This window comes from Leiobunum rupestre, chromosome 4, assembly GCF_980474605.1.
Source record: "Leiobunum rupestre chromosome 4, qqLeiRupe1.1.hap1, whole genome shotgun sequence".
Lineage (NCBI taxonomy): Eukaryota > Metazoa > Arthropoda > Arachnida > Opiliones > Sclerosomatidae > Leiobunum > Leiobunum rupestre.
The window spans coordinates 45,351,530-45,371,905 of NC_143387.1; the positions used below are offsets into that span (position 1 = coordinate 45,351,530).

The following is a 20,376-nucleotide window of genomic DNA, read 5'->3' on the forward strand; positions in this document are numbered from 1 at the left end:
CTGACATCAAATGGGTAAGATGGTCAACACCATTTCACACATTAAGTTAGCACTTATTCACGTGATTATAATTTGGCTTAAGCTCAATCTAATATCCGGAAACGACAATTATAATATGCCAGGCTACACTGCCAGTAAAAAAGACAAATCGAAAACTGAAAGCACTTACGTTTATGTCTAGCATGTTAACGTGGCGAAAGTTTCCAGCTTTACCATCCGTAACTGGCAATCGTAAAAAATAAAACCATTTGTCTGAAGTTATCACAGGAGGCTCATTCAGCTCAACCCAACCGGATGAGCTTTTCTCTTCCAAATGCTGAAAATAAATTTCCACTAAAGCTGAACGAACGTGACAAAAAACGAAGTACGATACCTGTTCGCATTCCCATCTTTTTTCCGAAGAGCAAATGCTGACAATACTGACATTCTGCGCTCGAGTCGTCCAAATTATGAGCATTCGCGTTTTATCCAACCAACTTACACTCGTCACGTAGTACTCTCTGAAAACCAATTGGAGTCTTTTTTTTAGACAGACATATTACAATATAGGAGCTAGGATGACATAGGTGTGTGTTACTGACTCCCCTTTTATTTGAAAACTAAAAGTAGATATTTAAATTTCGTACGAAAATAAAATGAATTGTTACTTCATAAATATTTAGATATACCCGGAGACATTTTTTTACAATCCTCAACTTTGTAAACCATAGCCTAGTATGAAAATATTTTTTTTTTGTTATAGCAAAAGAAGTACAGTTACTTCGCTTAAAGGTTTAGAATAGCAAATTTAGTTTAAAAAAAACGTTTGCTTACTGCTGGCGCAGAGACTTCGGTGGTTGTACTTCTTTGGACACAAAATGATCTTCCCTTAGATCCACGGCCCACACGCTCACTTTGGGAACTGGAGTACCGGGCTGCGAGGACAAACAATGGGATTTTTTCCAAGTTAATGCCATTTAAATAAATACGGAATTTCTGATGTATGATAAACTTGGTGTTGAAATTTGAAAGTATAAGATCAGGCCTAAATGACTCTGGGATATTTATAAGCCGGAAAACGAAAAAGATGTCATTTCCATCAATATATTTAAATTTCATTGCCAATGACGTCACATTTACCTAATTTTTTTAAATAGATTAGGGTTTTTTTGGTTGAATATTTTCCCTAATTTGAAAGATAGTAATCACGCGAGTAGGTGACTGACTTTTAAAAATGGTATTGAAAAATAAAAATTTCTCGACAATTTTGAAAATTTCAATGGTGATTTTTGGTATCTATGTAGTAAAATGTAGATGTTTTTAATTTGTGTAACATAATGTTTTTAATTACCGTCACTTTTGGTTGTAACTGGCGTAACAACCTTTTTCACCACCTTGGTCACCAAAATAACCCCAGTAAATTATTAATTATGATGATAAAAAAATTTACAAGAAATAATCGCTCTATCTAGAGTAAAATGTATCATCTACTGGCTTTGCTACAGCCAAATCCCTTTAGATAGTGATAATTTCCAACACATTGTCCGCTCCTGATACAAGCTATGATCTTTAAAAATAGCAAATTTTGGTTGTAAAATTAATTGGTTTCTTCGGCGAGATAACGTTACTTTTTTGAAAATTGTTAACAAGAATTTGTATATACAAGGTTTACAAAATTTGAAATCAAAATATTTAACTACAATTTTTTTTTAACTTTCATTTGCTATGGAATTTATCTATACACAATTTCTTTAAAACCTAACGTTTTCGTATAGTCTTTAAAAAACGTTTATTTTCAAACCTTTAAGGTTTTTTCTTGTCTCATATTTAACGCCTTAATAGGTTTATAAAGGATGTTATTCTACATCTAAAAATAGCATTTTTCATTTAAAGGTGTTTATTTACACTTTATGTGGTTTAAAACTAATCCCTTCAGGGTTATTATATACTCCCTTTTTAAAGTGTTAAACTAATCCCTTTAAAGTGTTAAACACTAATCCTTTTAAAGTGTTAAACTAATCCCTTTAAAAGTGTTAAACTAATCCATTTAAAGTGTTAAACTACTCCCTTTAAAGTGTTAAACTAATCCATTTAAAGTGTTAAACTACTCCCTTTAAAGTGTTAAACTACTACCTTTAGGATATTAAACTACTCCCTTTAAAATGTTAAACTACTCCCTTTAGGATATTAAACTACTCCCTTTAAAGTGTTAAACTACTCCCTTTAAAGTGTTAAACTACTCCCTTTAGGATATTAAACTACTCCCTTTAAAGTGTTAAACTACTCCCTTTAAAGTGTTAAACTACTCCCTTTAGGATATTAAACTACTGCCTTTAAAGTGTTAAACTACTCCCTTTAGGATATTAAACTACTCCCTTTAAAGTGTTAAACTACTCCCCTTAGGATATGAAACTACTCCCTTTAAAGTGTTAAACTACTCCCTTTAAAGTGTTAAACTACTCCCTTTAAAGTGTTAAACTACTCCCTTTAAAGTGTTAAACTACTCCCTTTAAAGTGTTAAACTACTCCCTTTAAAGTGTTAAACTACTCCCTTTAGGGTATTAAACTACGGCCTTAATGGAGCGACACTCTACCGGGTGTTAAATCACTCTATTTATGGCGTAATATAACACCGTTTATACACCTTTTCAAGTTTTAAATTTGGAACAAGAAAAAAACCCTTAAGGGTTTATATATTAGCCCAGGAATCCATAACGCTACTTGGAATGAATAACGGCTTCGATTCCCCGCCGTTGTGGCGGAACATAGTAGGCGGAGCTTATAAGCCTTTGTTTGTCACTGAATTTGACGTCTTTTAAGGCGGTATAAGCGTTTTTAGCCCCTCCCACAATGTTCCGCCACAAAATACCACAGGGGATATGGGGAGATACTCATTCCAAGTAGCGTTATGGATTCCTGATTAGCATTAAAGAGTGTTTTTTATATATTTTAGACGCTTAATATACCATAAAAACATTTATTTTAATAGTGTAGTTTCGTTTGCTCATGGATCAATAGTCACGGTTTTTTTCCTCACCTCGTTATAATACCGACACTGATTTAATTCTACTTAATTTCTAAAGAAAAATCAAAAAGGATAATTTAAATATAAACGCGATATCACTTATTCCATAGCTAATTAGACCAATGGTGGGTGATTCGAACCATAGTCTAAAAGGCGGTCTTTAATGGCCGCTAATATATTCAGTTCATTCTAGGTCATTAGGCTTAGAGTAATTGGACTTGTTTCGGTGGATTTACCTTGGCGTACCGTTGCTCTTCCACGACCGGGTTGATGTTAGTCGACTCTTCGAAGGAGCCATATTTCAAGCGCTTTATGGAGTTGACGTCGCTAAGATCGAAAGAGAGATAGGCGAGCATATCTCCGTCGTCAGACCACCACAAAGCATTGTTCGAGCTCAGTAAGTCTGTTTGCCAAATGAAAATTACAGATATTAAGGGACTCTCGTTAAAGCTATTATTGATTTTCGCTTCAACGACATTACGTCCTCCTCCTCTCCCCTCCCTGATCACCTAAGCACTATTAGCCCATGAAATATTATTTTAGATGTGCTTTGGCAACTGACTAAGACCTATTATCTGGGTAATCAATACGTACCTATACAAATAACTATTATTTATACTATTTCGAATATGAATATATATATTAGCAGACTTCGAAATTATACCTACCTATACAACGAACAATTGTTAATATTATTTCGAAAATGAATATATATATATTTATATATGTATATATGTATATATTTATATATGTATACATTTATATATGTATATATTTATATATGTATATATTTATATATGTATATATTTATATATTTATATATTTATATATGTATATATTTCTATATGTATATATTTATATATGTATATATTTATATATTTATATATGTATATATTTATATATGTATATATTTATATATGTATATATTTATATATGTATATATTTATATATTTATATATGTATATATGTATATATTTATATATGTATATATTTATATATTTATATATGTATATATGTATATATTTATATATGTATATATGTATATATTTATATATGTATATATGTATATATGTATATATGTATATATGTATATATGTATATATTTATATATGTATGTATTAGCATGAGTAACATAATAACAATAAGTATGACACTTATTGTTTGGGTGTTAATTTCTTGAGCGAACCTTTTTTCGGCACTGACATTCTCGCCAAGCTCCGTTTTGGTCTTGCACTCGTACTGAGCAGCGTGGTATCGTTCTTTGTAGAAGTATATTTCACCTTAGGCGTATTTAGACACTAGGGGCTCTGTACTGAGAACTAAACCTAAATGCTGATCTAGGTCTCTTAATTAAAAATGCGAATGAAAAACTTAATTTAGTCAATAACTGGCTCCTCGATAATGGTTTAAGATTAAATAAACTCAAAACTGAGTATATAATTTTCGCTAAAATAATTGATAACCTACTTTGCATAATTGAAATTGGTGGTACTTTGATAAAGAGAGTTGCCACATATGATGAAAAACTAAATTGGAACTCTCATGTCGATAGGCTCTGCAAATAACTCTCGAGTATTTGCTACCTTATTGGGCAATGTAAGCAATTATTGGGCAATGTAAACAATTATTGGGCAATGTAAACAATTATTGGGCAATGTAAACAATTATTGGGCAATGTAAACAATTATTGGGCAATGTAAACAATTATTTCCGAGAAAGATTTTATTTGAACTTTATTATACTATTTTTTATTCTAACTTAATTTACGGCATTATTGCTTGGAGTAACACTTCTAAACATAATCTTGATCGGCTATTTCTAACCCAAAAAAGGGTAATTAGGAAAATATTTAATGTGTATTGGCTCCATCCAAGCGAACCCCTTTTTACTAAGAGCTGTTTATTAAAATTTTGTGATGTAATTTTGTTTTTTAATTTAAAGTTTATCTTTTATAATCTAACTTACGAGAAAACGCCGTTATTCCAATTAAATTCCTCAATAAGACGAACCAGGCACTATAATCACTTATCCCTACCACATTGTTTGACTTCTAAGTACCTCAACTCTATTGTTTATAATGGTGTTAAAAAATTCAATATGATTTACGATGTTATAAAAGAATGCCGTACAATTTATGCTGTTAAAAAAACAATCAAAAATCGAATATTGGCCAATTTTTTTTAGTATGTAAAATTTTATTTTTTGTTGTTATTACCCTTGCTTTTATTTTTTCTTTTTGTTTATTTTGTTATTGTTTTCATGTTAAGGTCTGATAAAGTATCGCATGTAAGGGCTATAAGTCGCTCGATGACTTGGCCCTTTATTTATAATTCTGTACTTCCTAATGTATATTGCAAAAATAAATGAATTGAATTGAATTGATTGCGCAATAGCTTTGAAAATATGATCGGTGATAATGTTTACTAATTGGCATACCTATTGTTAATATGTTACTTGCGATATTAGGCATTGGTAAATGAATCTTTCAACTTCACTCACGACGTCAGAGGAGGATTAGCTAGAGCATAGCGCTGAATTGATTTTGGGTCGGCGGCGGCGTTTCGCGAAATTCACCCGGCGGCGGTGCGGCGAAAAGAATTTTCTAAAATCCTCGGTGGCGTTGATTTTTTCGGTGGCGGCGGCGCGAAGGAGCTAAAGATACTCCCCCCTTTTGTAAAATTGAGAAAAAAATGTATCGGCGGCGGCGAAAAGTAAATGACTCGGCGGCGGCGGTTCAGCGCCAGTGAAAATAACGGCGGCGGCGGCGGCGGCGGTGTTGGATCGGCGCCGCTAGGCTCTGGGACTAGCTACCAGCCAGGCTACTAGGCTTAAGCTTTACCCCCTGACCTTTTGCTAACCTCGTCTGGGGTCCCCTACCTTTTGGATGTTCCAGTCCCCTAAGCCTAAACATACTCAGCTTATACGTTAATCCGCCACTAATCTACGCTATTACTAAACGGTTATAAAACTTGAGCAATTCAAAACTATTACAATGCAACGGAATTAGAGTAGATCTACGCCCAAAACACCATTTATAAGATTAAAACGAAGTAAACTTACTATTTCAAATTAAAAAAATCTACTAATAATATTTCGTTTCAGGGCTGAGCCCTTCTAAATATTTTGTGTCTACAGTAATTTAACTAATTAAGTGCGACTCAAATGATTCAAAATGTAAAGGTTAATTGGATAAAAAAAAACGATAAATTTAACCCCCCCCCCCCCGTTTATTTGACGTTTTCGTGGATGATATTTAGTTTTTGGCAATGAAGAGAGCGCGTTGTAATTTATTTAGCGCTTTTAAACCATTACTAGCGTCTACCTCTCGGGGCTGAGTCGATAAAAGTAGCTATATTTACCTTCGTAGGAGTTATCCGGAACAGCGTTTAGTACAGTTGGCTCCCTTCCATTCTGAGTTATCACTTTTGGAAGGCTCCCTTGTTTGGCAATGTAGTATAAATTTCCATTTGCAACGTACGCCTGCGTGCAAAATTCCAAAAGACCAATTTAAAGGAGTGCATCCTAATGGTATTAGAATTTGAAATTATCGAGGGTTTGCCCCGTCGGCGGATGCATGCTCTCGGAGCGTTTAAACTAACATTTGCTCTAGGTCAAGGATGTAGCTACGCCGGTTTACCGCAATTGGAACGCTTGACTTTGATAAAAAACAGACGAATAGTCTTCGAAATTGTTTTTACGGCCCTCAAACGTAGTACCTTCTTTTTAAGGTACCAACTCGCAAACACGCAAAGTGAATAAACCACGTGAAAAACTTTTAAAGTGAAATTTCGTGTTTACGCAATTGGAACTATTCAAACTAAGAAACTTTCGTAAATACAATAATCTATAAACAAAGAATGGTCAAACCTTGACAATTTCGCTGTATTAAATTTTAATTTTTAATATATTCCTGATGGGCGTGTCTGGCAGTAACGAAATTTGGGCTATTAAGTGGTATTTCCTTCGCGTATGGTCTTAGCCCTTATAAAACGCGCCATTGTTTTTGAAGGCCCTCACGCCCATACCCAATTTCTCTCTGACCGTCATTCTTTATCTTTTGATTGATCCACAGACTTTCTCTCAAAATGAGCTAGTGATGGATTACCTATCATAGTCATAGTCCCTTCACTGCAAGATGGAAGAAGAGATTTAACTTCAAAATAATTGAGCTCAAACTCTTTTAGCTGATCGTAGTAGGTCGCGGTTGTTTACTTACAAAGGAGAGTACCCGAGGTGTTTATTGCCAATTTTGTTCAAAGTCGGCCGTAATGTAGACCTATTTGAGATATGAAATTTCCCAAAAGGAGACTTTGCACTACCCATTTGATTTGCCATGGCAACCGAAAATCTTTTTGATCATATAAAACAAAAAAATCTCCATTAAAAAAAGCATGGGATTTTGTTTTTAATTTGAAAATTACGAAATGTGTCATTTGGACCACATTTAGGTAAATTTCATCAAGTTTGGGTAAATTGGAACATTTTTGGGGTAAAAATTGTAAAAATTGTTGGGTAAAATAAGGAAAAAAATCTTATTTTGGTTTTAAGTGGTCCAAATAATTTTTTGGTTGGGAAATTTCATACCTCAAATAGGTGAACAAAATCGGAAATAAACACCTCGGGTACTCTCCTTGTTAGAGAGACATGTTATAATTATCTTGATTACTCGAGCTTCATTCGACTAAACAGATAAATTTATTTAGAGTGCAAATAAAAACAATATAAAACCATTCCAAGTTTAAGAAAACATAAGGTTATAGATCTAGTTGAACTTAGCCGTTTCTCGTTAATTTTTATGATTATAAAGTTGAACAATAGGCGAGACGTAGTCTTTTAGTACACATGATATTATAAGTTGTCATTTAGACATACAAAACTTGCATATTTCGAATTATAAGGCGATATCTGAAATTCAATACTGATTTTGAAATATTTATGGTTGATTTACATTATTATACGGATTTCAAGAATTAAGGGACAAAATGTACGGGCAGATTTCGTCGTGATTTTCCAGATTATATCAAAGTTTCTATAATTTTCTAAGTGGAACAACTAATATCGAGCTTATTTAATGCTTCATAATGTTATTGGGCGCAACGATATGATAAATTAAATACAGAAAAACTTTTCTCTAGTATTAAAGGAAATATTACTTTAACATAGAAGTATATAACCATAATATACAGGGTGTCCATTTTTAATCGAAAAACTGATTTTTCTCAATAACCGTTGTAGTTAGAATTTTTCATTTTTTTGTGTGAATTGTCATTCCCGGGGGCCATTGTTGTACATAATGTTTATCGATTTTAAAATAATATTTTAAAATTTTGAAAAAATAAATTTTGATGTATTGGAGCTCGTCAAATTTTGTCAATGAGAAAAATGTAGAGCGACGTCGAAAACATAAGAATAACGTTTGGTCGTTGAAAACAAAATCATTTTTCACGAAATTACACGCGTTTGAAAATTGTATTAACGGGTAAACAAAATAATTGGAAAAATCAAAAACTAGAATCTTTTGGATGCAGTGGAAGTCGTAAGACAATATTATTATTAGGATTAAGTAAATATTATTTTTATTTATTTAATGCAAGATTCTAAAGTTCTAACTCTCATTTAAATGCTATATTACCATAATACATTTTCGTTCAGTAAATACTCGGGGAACCTTCAAGATATCACGTATCTAATTTCGGGGATATTGTTTTTGGACTTTCGGTTATTTTTCATTAAATTTTATTTAAATAAATAAAAATTATATTTAGTTTGGTCTAACAACAATATTGTCTTACGACTTCCACTGCATCCAAAAGATTCTAGTTTTTGATTTTTCCAATTATTTTGTTTACCCGTTAATAAAATTTTCAAACGCGTGTAATTTCGTGAAAAATGATTGTGTTTTCAACGACCAAACGTTATTCTTATGTTTTCGACGTCGCTCTACATTTTTCTCATTGACAAAATTTGACGAGCTCCAATACATCAAAATTTATTTTTTCAAAATTTTAATATATTATTTTAAAATCGATAAACATTATGTACAACAATGGCCTCCGGTACTGACCATTCATACAAAATAATTCAAAATTCTAACTACAACGGTTATTGAGCAAAATCACTTTTTCGAATAAAAATGGACACCCTGTATATATATACACGAGAGTACCTTCGAAAAAAACCCAATGAAGAAAAGACTATACATGGTATAAGGCGTTCTTACCAATTGACTTCCCGATGGTCCCCAGGTGGCGAACCTTAAGCGCCCCGTTACGTCAGCGGCTGAAACTAATGGAAAAGTTCGTCTGGAAAGAACAATTTAATTAAGTTACGGGTCCTTGACGCGTTTCTTCGCTTCTAATTAGTTTAAGGCTTTACTTACTCACTGCTTGTGTTGAATATTGTAAAATGTGCATAGTAGGATTTAGAAGTGAACTGAAAATACATAATGAGAAACCATAAATTATAATTTACAGTGTTATAGCGTAAGTAACATAGTTAAGTGGTTCCCAAACTGTGAGGAATTATTTAAAAAAAATTACGTTATAATAAAAAAATAAAAACGCTAATTACTTTATTTGTTTATAAATAATTTCATTTTTGTTTTGGAGAAGTTCAGATATATTAAATCGGGAAATATTTGGAATTAGAAAAATACTTATTATTGTCCTTAATTCGTATTACAGTTGTAAAATGTAAATAAAAATTATACCAAAGGTTTACAACGGGAAGGCTGAAGCGGACGTATTTTTTTGGTTTACATAATTAGGAGTCCATACCTCTACTTGGAATGCTTATCCTGCCGTATCGCGTATGGTAAAATCACTCTAACGGCTTTGGCCCCGCCTATGAAAACAAAATCCCCTTTGCGCACGCTCTCCTCTCACGTAGTTGTTTGTTAAGTTATCATAGTGACGCCAAAAAAACCGTCAGCCACATCGAGACGAAAATCTGCCGCGATAAGCATTCCAAGTAGAAGTATGGATTCCTGACACGGTAAATTAAGTAGATTTAGAGTTTTGAAGCTTATGAAAATTCCCCTAGTTATTTGTTTGAGGATAAATGTTTTAACCTGAAATAAATTGGTAGATTATAAGCTAAACCTAAATTGCTATTGGTAACAAAAGGAAGTATAAAATAATTTATATTACTTGGTGGTCGAAAGGGAAATTCATTAGAAATTTCCTTTCGTTCTCTTTGATCTAATAATATCAGAGAGCTTAAACCTTACGCGTTGAGCTTCTAAAAGACCTTTTTTTTACTTCTTTGAAAGCTAATTGGAAGCCAAACACGTTTTCGTTAAAAGAGCGGGGCCTAATCTCTCTATTATACAACAGCCGTTCTTTGTACTGGGTTTTATTAAAATTTATCCGCAGAGCGTACCCAATTGATCGGCCTATCTCTGTAGTAAAGACAGGCGCGCGAGTTTCGGGATTCCGGGAGGACGAAGCCGATTTGCCCTTTGGAATACAAATCATCAAAATGGATGTTGACTAATTGTACTCACGTGCTGGGAGTTGGACCTGACCAACAGATAGGAACGATCCGCGGACAGGCTGTAGGCTTGGGCTTTCAGTTGACTCTGAAAATTAATCGGATCCCGGATTAGGGAAATACGAACAAGGTATTTCGTTTAGTCCCCCCCCCTCTTCGCCATTGTACGGTTTCCCCTCCCTTCTGATTCTTCAATATATATAAATAATTTCGTCTGTAGCCAAAGACTCTCGCCTGGTTTAAGCGTATAGCTGTACGGAGTTTCCTAATTGGATAATTCGGGCTCAAGTTTGACGACGCTTACTGGCGTACTTAGAGGGAGTGCGCGTACGTACCACCCTAAATTCGGTATCCATCGCGGGCGAGATAAACGGAGCATCAACTCGTGGACAAAGTTTAAGATAAGACTCGGCGAGCCAAACGCGTAAATAAGGGAGGAAATGTCCGCGAAACCCTTTGGCTGTTTTCCATTTCAAGCAGCTACACCTATGCACGCTCCGCTGTTTCGGGGTCGCTAGCTCGTTCGCGGAAGAATCTCTGGAAATAGCCGCCGAATATTTTCCAGTTCACTGACAAAAATAAGGCCAACAATACGTTTTCGAAATTTTTCCCTTTTTGCTTGTAAATCATCGCGTTAAAGAAGGCCACTCGGCCTTACAACCAGTCGCGCGGAAGTAACGCGCCATATGGGACAAAGATCGCCATTGTTTTTGTCGTTGAAGATATACGAATACCGTATACGTCGTAAACGAGAGCGTCTCGAGATACGAAGCGTCGCTCGTAAATATTTCAAAGAATATTGATTCATTGGAAAGAGTATTGATTCATTGGAAAGAGTATTGATTCATTGGAAAGAGTATTGATTCATTGGAAAGAGTATTGATTCATTGGAAAGAGTATTGATTCATTGGAAAGAGTATTGATTCATTGGAAAGAGTATTGATTCATTGGAAAGAGTATTGATTCATTGGAAAGAGTATTGATTCATTGGAAAGAGTATTGATTCATTGGAAAGAGTATTGATTCATTGGAAAGAATATTGATTCATTGGAAAGAGTATTGATTCATTGGAAAGAGTATTGATTCATTGGAAAGAGTATTGATTCATTGGAAAGAGTATTGATTCATTGGAAAGAGTATTGATTCATTGGAAAGAGTATTGATTCATTGGAAAGAGTATTGATTCATTGGAAAGAGTATTGATTCATTGGAAAGAGTATTGATCCATTGGAAAGAGTATTGATTCATTGGAAAGAGTATTGATTCATTGGAAAGAGTATTGATTCATTGGAAAGAGTATTGATTCATTGGAAAGAGTATTGATTCATTGGAAAGAGTATTGATTCATTGGAAAGAGCGCGTCTTAAATAACCAAATAATTCCTAAACTACGTGATCTATTATTTCTAAACTTAAATCGATATTGCTAAGAATCATTTCGGTTGCTATAATTTTAGAAATGCAATAATGAAAACATCTGAAATAATATCTTTAAATAAAAGAAGTAAGAAAAAAATTCCAACTATTCTAAACTTCGTACGCTAGCTACGAAAAAGAAGACGTAGTATAATCTTGGAATCCAATAATTTCAAAACTGAAAAGTTCCATTTCGATGATAAAACATTCAACTGTCATTTTTTTTCATCCAATTCCCATTCGACGATATATCGATTCGAATTGAGATGATAGTTTGGTTTTTTTTTTATCAGTCCCGCAAATTTATAGGAAGTCGAAAGCGCGTGGTCCTGACTTCTTTTCATCTGTTAAACTGACTTTCTCGTCTTCCCAAAGAAGTTCTTCCAAATGCTCTCTATCTCTAAAACTATATTTCTTTTCTTCCCTTCGAAATATATTGGATCATATTTTTTTATCACATTACCTCTTCTCGGTTTCTAGTCATTTAAATCGATTATCTAGTTAAATCGAATTGGCTGCTGCATTTGAATTGCCAGCACTTTCTTTTGAAAGAAGGTAACGTTTGATCACTGCCTTTTCCAACAAGAGGGTTTCTCGTTCTTTGAGCCGATTCCGCGAACAAATCGATTTTAGTCGAACGTGATAAACGAATATTCCGCCCCGACTAAGAAGTTCTTCGAATGTTTTAATATTCTCAAAGCAAATGTCAAAGGCAAGACGATGTTTATTATTTATTTAACAAAGTATTAGATGAGTAGTGCAAACATTACTCGTGTATAAATCTTAATACGGAAAAGCCTTTTCATTTTCGTAATAAATAGCCGTAAATGTAATTTTATTTATTTATAACGAGGGGAGTTATGAAGAGTATTTTTTTTTGGGATGGGTCGAAAGTAACTTATCGCCGGGCGCTGGTGGAAGCTTTCTGAATTCAATTTGGTGATGGCAAAGGTTTTCAGGGTTCGTAAACTCAAGGGCGATTACTTTCCAAATTTCACACTAAATTTCGTCGAAATTTGGATTTTGCCAAATCAATCAAAGTTATCAACTCTGGAAAAAGTTGGTGGCTATAGATTCTCGCTGCTTACGCGTCTACCCATAGAACGGGAAACACTGGAATACAGCACAGTAATATGGGATCGGTGTAAGCGCTGGGAATGACGCGCTATTAGAAGATAAATATGCTTAATATCATAAGTAACAAAATAATTGTAAGTATGACAAATAGCCTAGATTATCACCGAACAGGTTTTCACAGCTATTGCACAATCCAGGTTTCGTTCAAAACGGAGCCCCTAGTGCCAAAATAGAAATATATACTAATGGCGCGAGTCCAAGTCGGAACTGTACTGGAGGGTCAGTGTTCAAAATAGGTTCGGTTAAAAAATTAGTATTCAAACAATAGGAAGTGTCCTACTTATGGTTATTATGTTACTTAGGTTAGTATGCAATTTCCTTCTCTCCCATTTCTAGAGCATTGGCTTTCGGAAAACAACCGTAGATGGCGCCACAATAAATACAATAAAGTGACGTATTATGTTGGTCAGAGCCTGCTTCCTAGAAGCTATACGTAACAAAACGAGGCCTTTTAAATGGAAGAAACTTTGAGCAAACGTCGTCCAGAGAGAAAGCGCGTATAATAAATAATTAGTCGAAATCGAAAGTGATGACCAAAAATTAATTATCGAGACAAACTGTTAAAGATATTGATTTCGTTTAATCGTACATATAAATAGGTAAATAGTTTTTGGTTGCGAGATATTCAGACAACACCACTCAAGTTATAAACGAAAATAACGTTGCATTGTTTAATGTCGTAGCACGGCTAAGCGAACACGCACTAGCTCCTTCGGACTATTAAAATACTTTCCCCAAAACGACTCTAAAAGCAAACTACGATTTCGTGAGCTACTTTATTATATCTGTAAATTGCTAAATCGCGGGTTTGGGAATAGTGAACGTTAAAGTAATCTAAAACGTTACTTACGAAGGAAATATTGGAGACGAGCGTAGTTTGCGCCAGAGTGGCTGCGTTGAGGATGACCAAACCGCCAGTAGCAGCTTGGAAGACCATTTCATTCTCTGGAAGGAGACGCGCCCAGAATTACAATTTTAAATAAAGTTTAATAAACTACACTCTTAAAAAAAGGGTTTATTTTCAAACCTTTAAGGGTATTTTCTTGTCCCATATTTAACACCTTAACAGGTTTATAAAGGATGTTATTCTACACCTTAAAAAGCAGTTTTCCTGCTAGGGTGTTTATTTCCACTGTTTGGGGTATTTATGTCCTCCGTTTTGGTTCCTTTGTTAACAGTTTGTGGTATAAAACTATTCCCTTCAGGGTTATTATCTACTCCCTCTAGGGTACAAGACTACTCCTTTTAGGGTACCAAACGACTCCCTTCAGGGTGTTACACTACCCCCTTCAGGGTTCTACAATACTCCCTTAAAGGTTCTATAATACTCCCTTTAAGGTTCTAAACTACTGCCGTAAGGGTGCTACAATACTCCCTTTAAAGTGTTAAAATACTCCTTTTAGGGTACTAAACTACTGCCTTAAGGGAGCTACACCCTTACCAGGTGTTAAATCACTCAATTTAAGGGGTAATATAACAAATTCTTAATTTGAGAAATGAGAGGTTCGTGGAAAATATACACATTATAAGAAATTGGTCAACTGAGCTGAAAGAAAATGATACGTAGTCAACCGTGTGTTGTTTAGAAATTTTTTAAAGGATGATTAATAGATAGGCCTTTACAATATGAAAGATACTGGATTTATTTTATTTTTATGGTAACACTAATGTTTTAATAAATAAAATAAAAGTGGCGAGCAAATTTACAACAAAAATGTTCCTTTTCAGGTTGTTTGTCCCGGTCATATTTACTTGCTGTATATCAAATGCAAACGCTGTTGGGGCTCTTAATACTACGTTGCCCCTTGGATCAGCAAGTACTTCCCAGATATGTGCGCGTGTATGTGTATGACCGAATAGGCAAACGAGCCGAGCTTCCGAGCATTACGGGGAAGTACGTTCGTATCCAAGGCTCAGCGCTGCAATCGCGATATTTAAAAAAAGTCACTCTGATTATATTCAAATTTGATCGTAGGTTGATAAATTCTGTACCAGTTAATGCTAAATTAATTACTGAAATGCATTCGTAAGTTGATTAATAGTTAGGGGTACTTATACACGTATAAGAGAGGTTAACGGTAATAGTTAGTGTAGGGAGCTGTTGACTCGCGTGGCATGTAGGGCTTGCTACCACCCTCCTACGCATTGTAACCCGACCACCTGTTTAAAGGCATTATAAGTCGCTAGATGACTTGGGCCTAAGGTGGTGCCTTGGTTTTGAGCCTAGCTGATTATTATTATTATTATTAAAGCTTGAAAGGGAAAACTGCAATACTCGCAATAATTTTTGTATATTATTGTTGTAATTAATATTCAAACCTTTATTCCACTTTTGTAAAAAAATAATTAAATTCAGAATTATGTTTTAAAAGAATAAATGATAAAAAATTGGTATTTAACAAAACTATTTAGTTTAAAATTGGTCAAATTCGTTAGCTTTTTTCATTTTATGCTATGACAAGTTTGTGGTTAAACTAAAACTAAAATTTTCGGATTATTTACAGGTATATTATTGACATAGGATACAGGAATTTTTTTTCCGAATTTTAAAAGGAATTGAAATGTAAAATAAATTCTCCAAGCATCATATATTATTTAGCTAACGATTATTCGAATTTCTCAGCACTCTAAATACCTTTCTAAATCCCCACATTCCTCGTGTAACAATTGAAAATCCTTATGCCCGAAATCATTATATTATTATCAATTTAAATCATAAACGCTTTATAAATTATGGACACATAGGCCAAGGCTTACTAACACGAGCTTCTGACCGCCTTTTGATTTTTAATGAGAGAACACAAAAATGTCCCAATTACAGACTATAGCACTAACGTTAAATTTATAAGCAGTGATAGTGCTATCGCCACCTATAATAACCATTTTTATAACTTATTTTTCTAAACCGTAATATTTTAATTATTATTTCTATAAATAAACGTGATCTTAAAAAAATAGGCCGAAGAGAGTACCTGTAAAAGTTCTAGCTAACCAATATGAGACAGTTTTACTATAGCGCAAAGGGCATAACTTTCTTTATACAATATACAACTCAACCTAATGAGATAACTTCCTTTGGCGGCGCGAGCTCTCACCAGCCGTTATTTGCGAAAATCCGCTTTGAATATCAAAAATACACGAAAAGTTACGACAGTTTTAAACGCTGCGTGACGATAATTATAAAATTTATTGAAAATACCCAGAAATAAATTTTAATTTTTATCTAATTTCAAGGAACATTTCGATGGAGGGAATGACTGGCGTCGGTTATAATTTACACCTGCTCTAAAAATGGCAATCAGACTAAACTTGCATAATTCAAAGCAGCTGGCTCCCATCGTAATAAGAGCGCGCAATGAAGCCCACGTTTCCAGAATAGCGAGCACGGCCGAGCGATTCTAATTGGATTCAGAGAAATTCGTTTTCTTCTCGCGTCCACGGAAGTTTAATGGAGGGTAAAGGTTCCGATAGGGACGAAACTAACCACGCCGAGTTCCAGAGAAATTGATCAATTTTTGAGCGTCTTCCTAAATTACTTTCCTTATTTTATTTTAACCCCTTTCGTAAAGATTGATGAAAATTTACGGAGCAGATGATACCGGATTTTTACTGTTTGAGAGAAAGAAATATATATATATATATATATATATACGTTGCTTAAGAGTCCAAGGAAAGGAAAAAGGAAAGACGACAGAGAAATTCCTATCTACTTCTTTTTTTTTCTTTCCCGAAGAGAATTGCGCGAGAGAAAAGGGCGCTTTTTCAATTTCCAGAGATTAATTTCTTACTGGATTTATTGGCAATTTACTCTCGGTCTTCTTTGGAAACAAGGAAGCGCCCCAAACCTCTCCAAAGAAACTTTCGAGAACTAAAACGACTTCTCAGCGAGGTGATAGAGAAACTCGCTAGAATTAGATTCCAGACAAAAACCGGGTCAGCCGCTGGCTCAGTGCAGATTTTACTTAGATAAGTTAGACATCTACACTCTAATGCTTGACAAAAGGAACTACAGTTCTAAAACAATAGAAATTCGGTTTTACGTCACTTTTATCTTATTGTTTTTTAACTCCTGGTCATTTGATTCATGGGAAATCGCTAATAACACTATAGTACATACTGAGGAGGTATACTATTTAAAATTAGCAGTCATCCCTCTTTTTGTTCTGACGAGGTGAAATGCAGGAGTTATAATCCTACATTTCTATGTGGAATATTCTAAAGTAAGTGATGAAATCTCTCTACGTAGTGACGAGGGTAAATGTAAGAGCTATAATACTTCACGTCTAAGTGGAACCATCTAAAATAAGTCATGAAATATCTCTATGTAGTGTTGAGGGGACACGTATGAGCTATATTACTACATCTCTAAGTGGAACCTTCTAAAATAAGTGATGAAATCTCTCTGCGTAGTGTCGAGGGGAAATTTAGGAGCTATAATACTACATCTCTAAGTGGAACCATCTAAAATAAGTCATGAAATATCTCTACGTAGGGGCGAGGAGCTATAGTACTACATCTCTAAGTGGAACCATCTAAAATAAGTCATGAAATATCTCTACGTAGGGGCGAGGCGAACTGTAGGAGCTATAATACTACACCACTAACATTGTAAGAGCTATAATCCTACATCTCTTATAATTTTAAGTGGAACCATCTAAAATAAGTGATGAAATCTCTCTACGTAGTGTCGAAGGGAAATGTAGGAGCTATAATACTACATCTCTAAGTGGAATCATCTGAAATAAGCGATGAAGTCTACCTGCGTATAGTGTCAAGGGGATTGTTGGAGCTATAATACTAAATCTCTAAGTGGAACCATCTAAAATAAATGATATACTCTTAGTGATGAGGGGATATGTAGGAGCTTTTAAAGTACATCTCTAAGTGGAACCATCTAAAACAAGTAATGAACTCTATCTGCGTAGTTTCAAGGGGAAGTGAAGGAGCTGTAATACTACCTCGTTATACGCGAAACCCTTTAAAATAAGGGGGATGAACGCTAAGGAAGAACTATTTCAACTCGAGGAAGGCTGTAGAGTCGAATAGACCAGATGCTAAAACTTAATCGTATTATCTCATTTCTAAAATTAAATTGAAAACCCGGGTTTCGGTTGTTGACCGGTGAGACAATCATAAAGGAACGAAAACCGGGAAAATGTCGGGGCCTCAAATGAAGCGACGTACGTGGCTACTTCAGCGCGCTAAGTGCCCCGAGGATAATTAAGCGAACGCGGTATCTCTCACCGGATATCCAAGAGCCATTAAACGTTCGAGGCTCGTACTCTCCGGAAAGGACTTCATCCAGACCAAATCTTTCGTTCTTGACTCTAGGGCCTTTGTCCGCTGTGGAAAGAAATAAAATAAAAGTTGATATGATTTTCAGCAACGACTAGGTTTTGTCTAGCGGATATTAGCAAACTTTGGAAACTCACCTGGGGTTAAAAGAATGATGGAGGTGACTATGAGAGATAAAATACAAGCAATGACTAAAAGAGCGATTCCTATTCCAGTCCAGTTTTCCTTTTCTTCGTCCGAGGATACCAAATCCTGCAATGACAAAGGGAAGGCTAATTGAAATAACTTAAATTTCAACTTTATTAGCGGAAAGAATTCGCAAAATGGTTAAGCAACATCTAATGGCGTACGGGAGATTTTCAATTACGAATCGAAAAACCAAAGAACTTTATATTTTATCACTAATTGTTAACGGGAATACAACTTGCAAAGCAATCTTTATGGAAGACCCCTTCAATTTTTCAAATTTCCCTGTACAGTGGCGCGAAAAATTCTTAAAGCCAAAGGTAAGAGCGACCACACCAAATACCTGAGGTTATTTTCCCTTTAAGACAAAAAGACAGTGGTATTTACTTATTAATGTTTGAAATGACCTCAAACTAACAAATCTGAATTTATTCAAGACCTTAAACTTCGGGTCCATTGGTCATCTTTACTTCTTTATTTATAAATTAGAGACAATGTTCTTCTTAGGATAACTACTTTACGGGATTTAAATGACTCCTACTTTCAACCTTCTTTTTAAATTTTCCGCCAAAATTTTGTCTCTACTCCATAGATGTTTTCATATACTTAACTTTATAGGGGAATAGGTCGATTCCTCTATTTCTGGCCCTATTGATTGTTTGTAGATGTTTGTTACAACCTTTCTTTTTCCCCAGTAATTGGCGGAATATCACGTGAAGCAAATTTAGTAGGAGATCACTCGCTCTAGCGCTAGAGCGTTTATGGTTGTAGCAAAACAATTCGATCAAAGAATTCGTTCATTCGGAGTACTTAGAAGAGGGTTTACCGTTTTCGGATGGTGCATAGCGTAATTCTATTGAAATTACCATTCTCTTGAGAAAGCCTTCTTTCGCTTGCCTAGGCAACTTCAATTTCTAGTCTGAGTGCCACCTTTAAGCGAGCGCGACCAGAAAATTAATTGGGCGAATCACACGACGCTAAATACGCATTTTATTACTTCCAAATTTATTATCTCTTTTGGGGAAAATTACTTTCACGCGGTGGCGGCTAGTTATCGATCGAGCCTCGCCACCTTCTTCCCATTGTTTCTCTATCGCCGGCCTCGATCCGACGTTTCCCTTTTTCAATATTGTCGAAGATCACGACTTAACTCTTCAAAGTTGCCAGAAAGTGCCTTAAACAAGTTGCCTTTATGCAATACGCCTCGATCCACGATTATCGGAAAACAGGATCAATTTCCAGGTATCGTAAACAGAGAAGAATGAAACAGGAATGGTTGTTGTTCGAGGCGTTGCGAGCGCGTACAATGAGGTTCTTGAAATGTTGGACACAAACAAAGCTGCCTACGTGGTTATATGCCGCACGAGACATTAAGCATCTGAAATTTAATGAACTCGCTGTCAAGTGCAGTACATGAAGTCCAAAGGCTGAGTCCCCAAGGATAATGTAGTACCCTTTATCTAAACCAATTCCAAGAATCGCAGTGTTCTGTAACGCCCCATTTATCTAAAACCATTCCAAGATCCTCAGTGTTGTGCAGCACCCCTAATAATCAAAAATCATTCCAAAACCTCGTTGTTGTGTATCCCCTTCTATATAAAACCATTCAAAGAAACTCGTTGTAGTGTAATGTTTCTTTTTATTTAAAACCATTCCAGAAAATCCATTTAGTGTAGCGCCTCCATTAATCTAAAACCATTCCAAGAACCTCGTTCTTGTGTAGCGTCCCCTTAATCTCAAAGATTCAAAGATCTTCTGTGTTGTGTAGTGGTCCCATTCATCTAAAGTCATTTCAAGAGCCTCAGTGTTGTGTAACACCCCCCTTTATCTAAAATCATTCCAAGAACC

General features: G+C 35.0%; 2 protein-coding genes across 4 annotated transcripts in view; both read right to left on the reverse strand.

Moving 5' to 3' along the window:
* The window catches only part of LOC149947957 (uncharacterized), a 534,917-nt gene that overhangs the window by 306,457 nt on the left and 208,084 nt on the right, over positions 1–20,376 (reverse strand). The gene's annotated exons all lie outside the window — the stretch shown is intronic.
* The window catches only part of LOC149947967 (inactive dipeptidyl peptidase 10-like), a 178,273-nt gene that overhangs the window by 8,530 nt on the left and 149,367 nt on the right, over positions 1–20,376 (reverse strand). For all 3 annotated transcript variants that reach the window (XM_090172413.1, XM_090172412.1, XM_090172414.1), the window contains exons 2-12: positions 18,480–18,594; positions 18,292–18,390; positions 13,898–13,992; positions 10,509–10,583; positions 9,384–9,436; positions 9,225–9,306; positions 6,364–6,484; positions 3,241–3,407; positions 814–914; positions 374–500; positions 170–316 (exon numbers count right to left, since the gene is read on the reverse strand). In XM_090172413.1, coding sequence (XP_090028539.1) covers positions 170–316; positions 374–500; positions 814–914; positions 3,241–3,407; positions 6,364–6,484; positions 9,225–9,306; positions 9,384–9,436; positions 10,509–10,583; positions 13,898–13,992; positions 18,292–18,390; positions 18,480–18,594 — 1,182 coding nt within the window. The remainder of the gene's footprint in view (positions 1–169; positions 317–373; positions 501–813; positions 915–3,240; positions 3,408–6,363; positions 6,485–9,224; positions 9,307–9,383; positions 9,437–10,508; positions 10,584–13,897; positions 13,993–18,291; positions 18,391–18,479; positions 18,595–20,376) is intronic.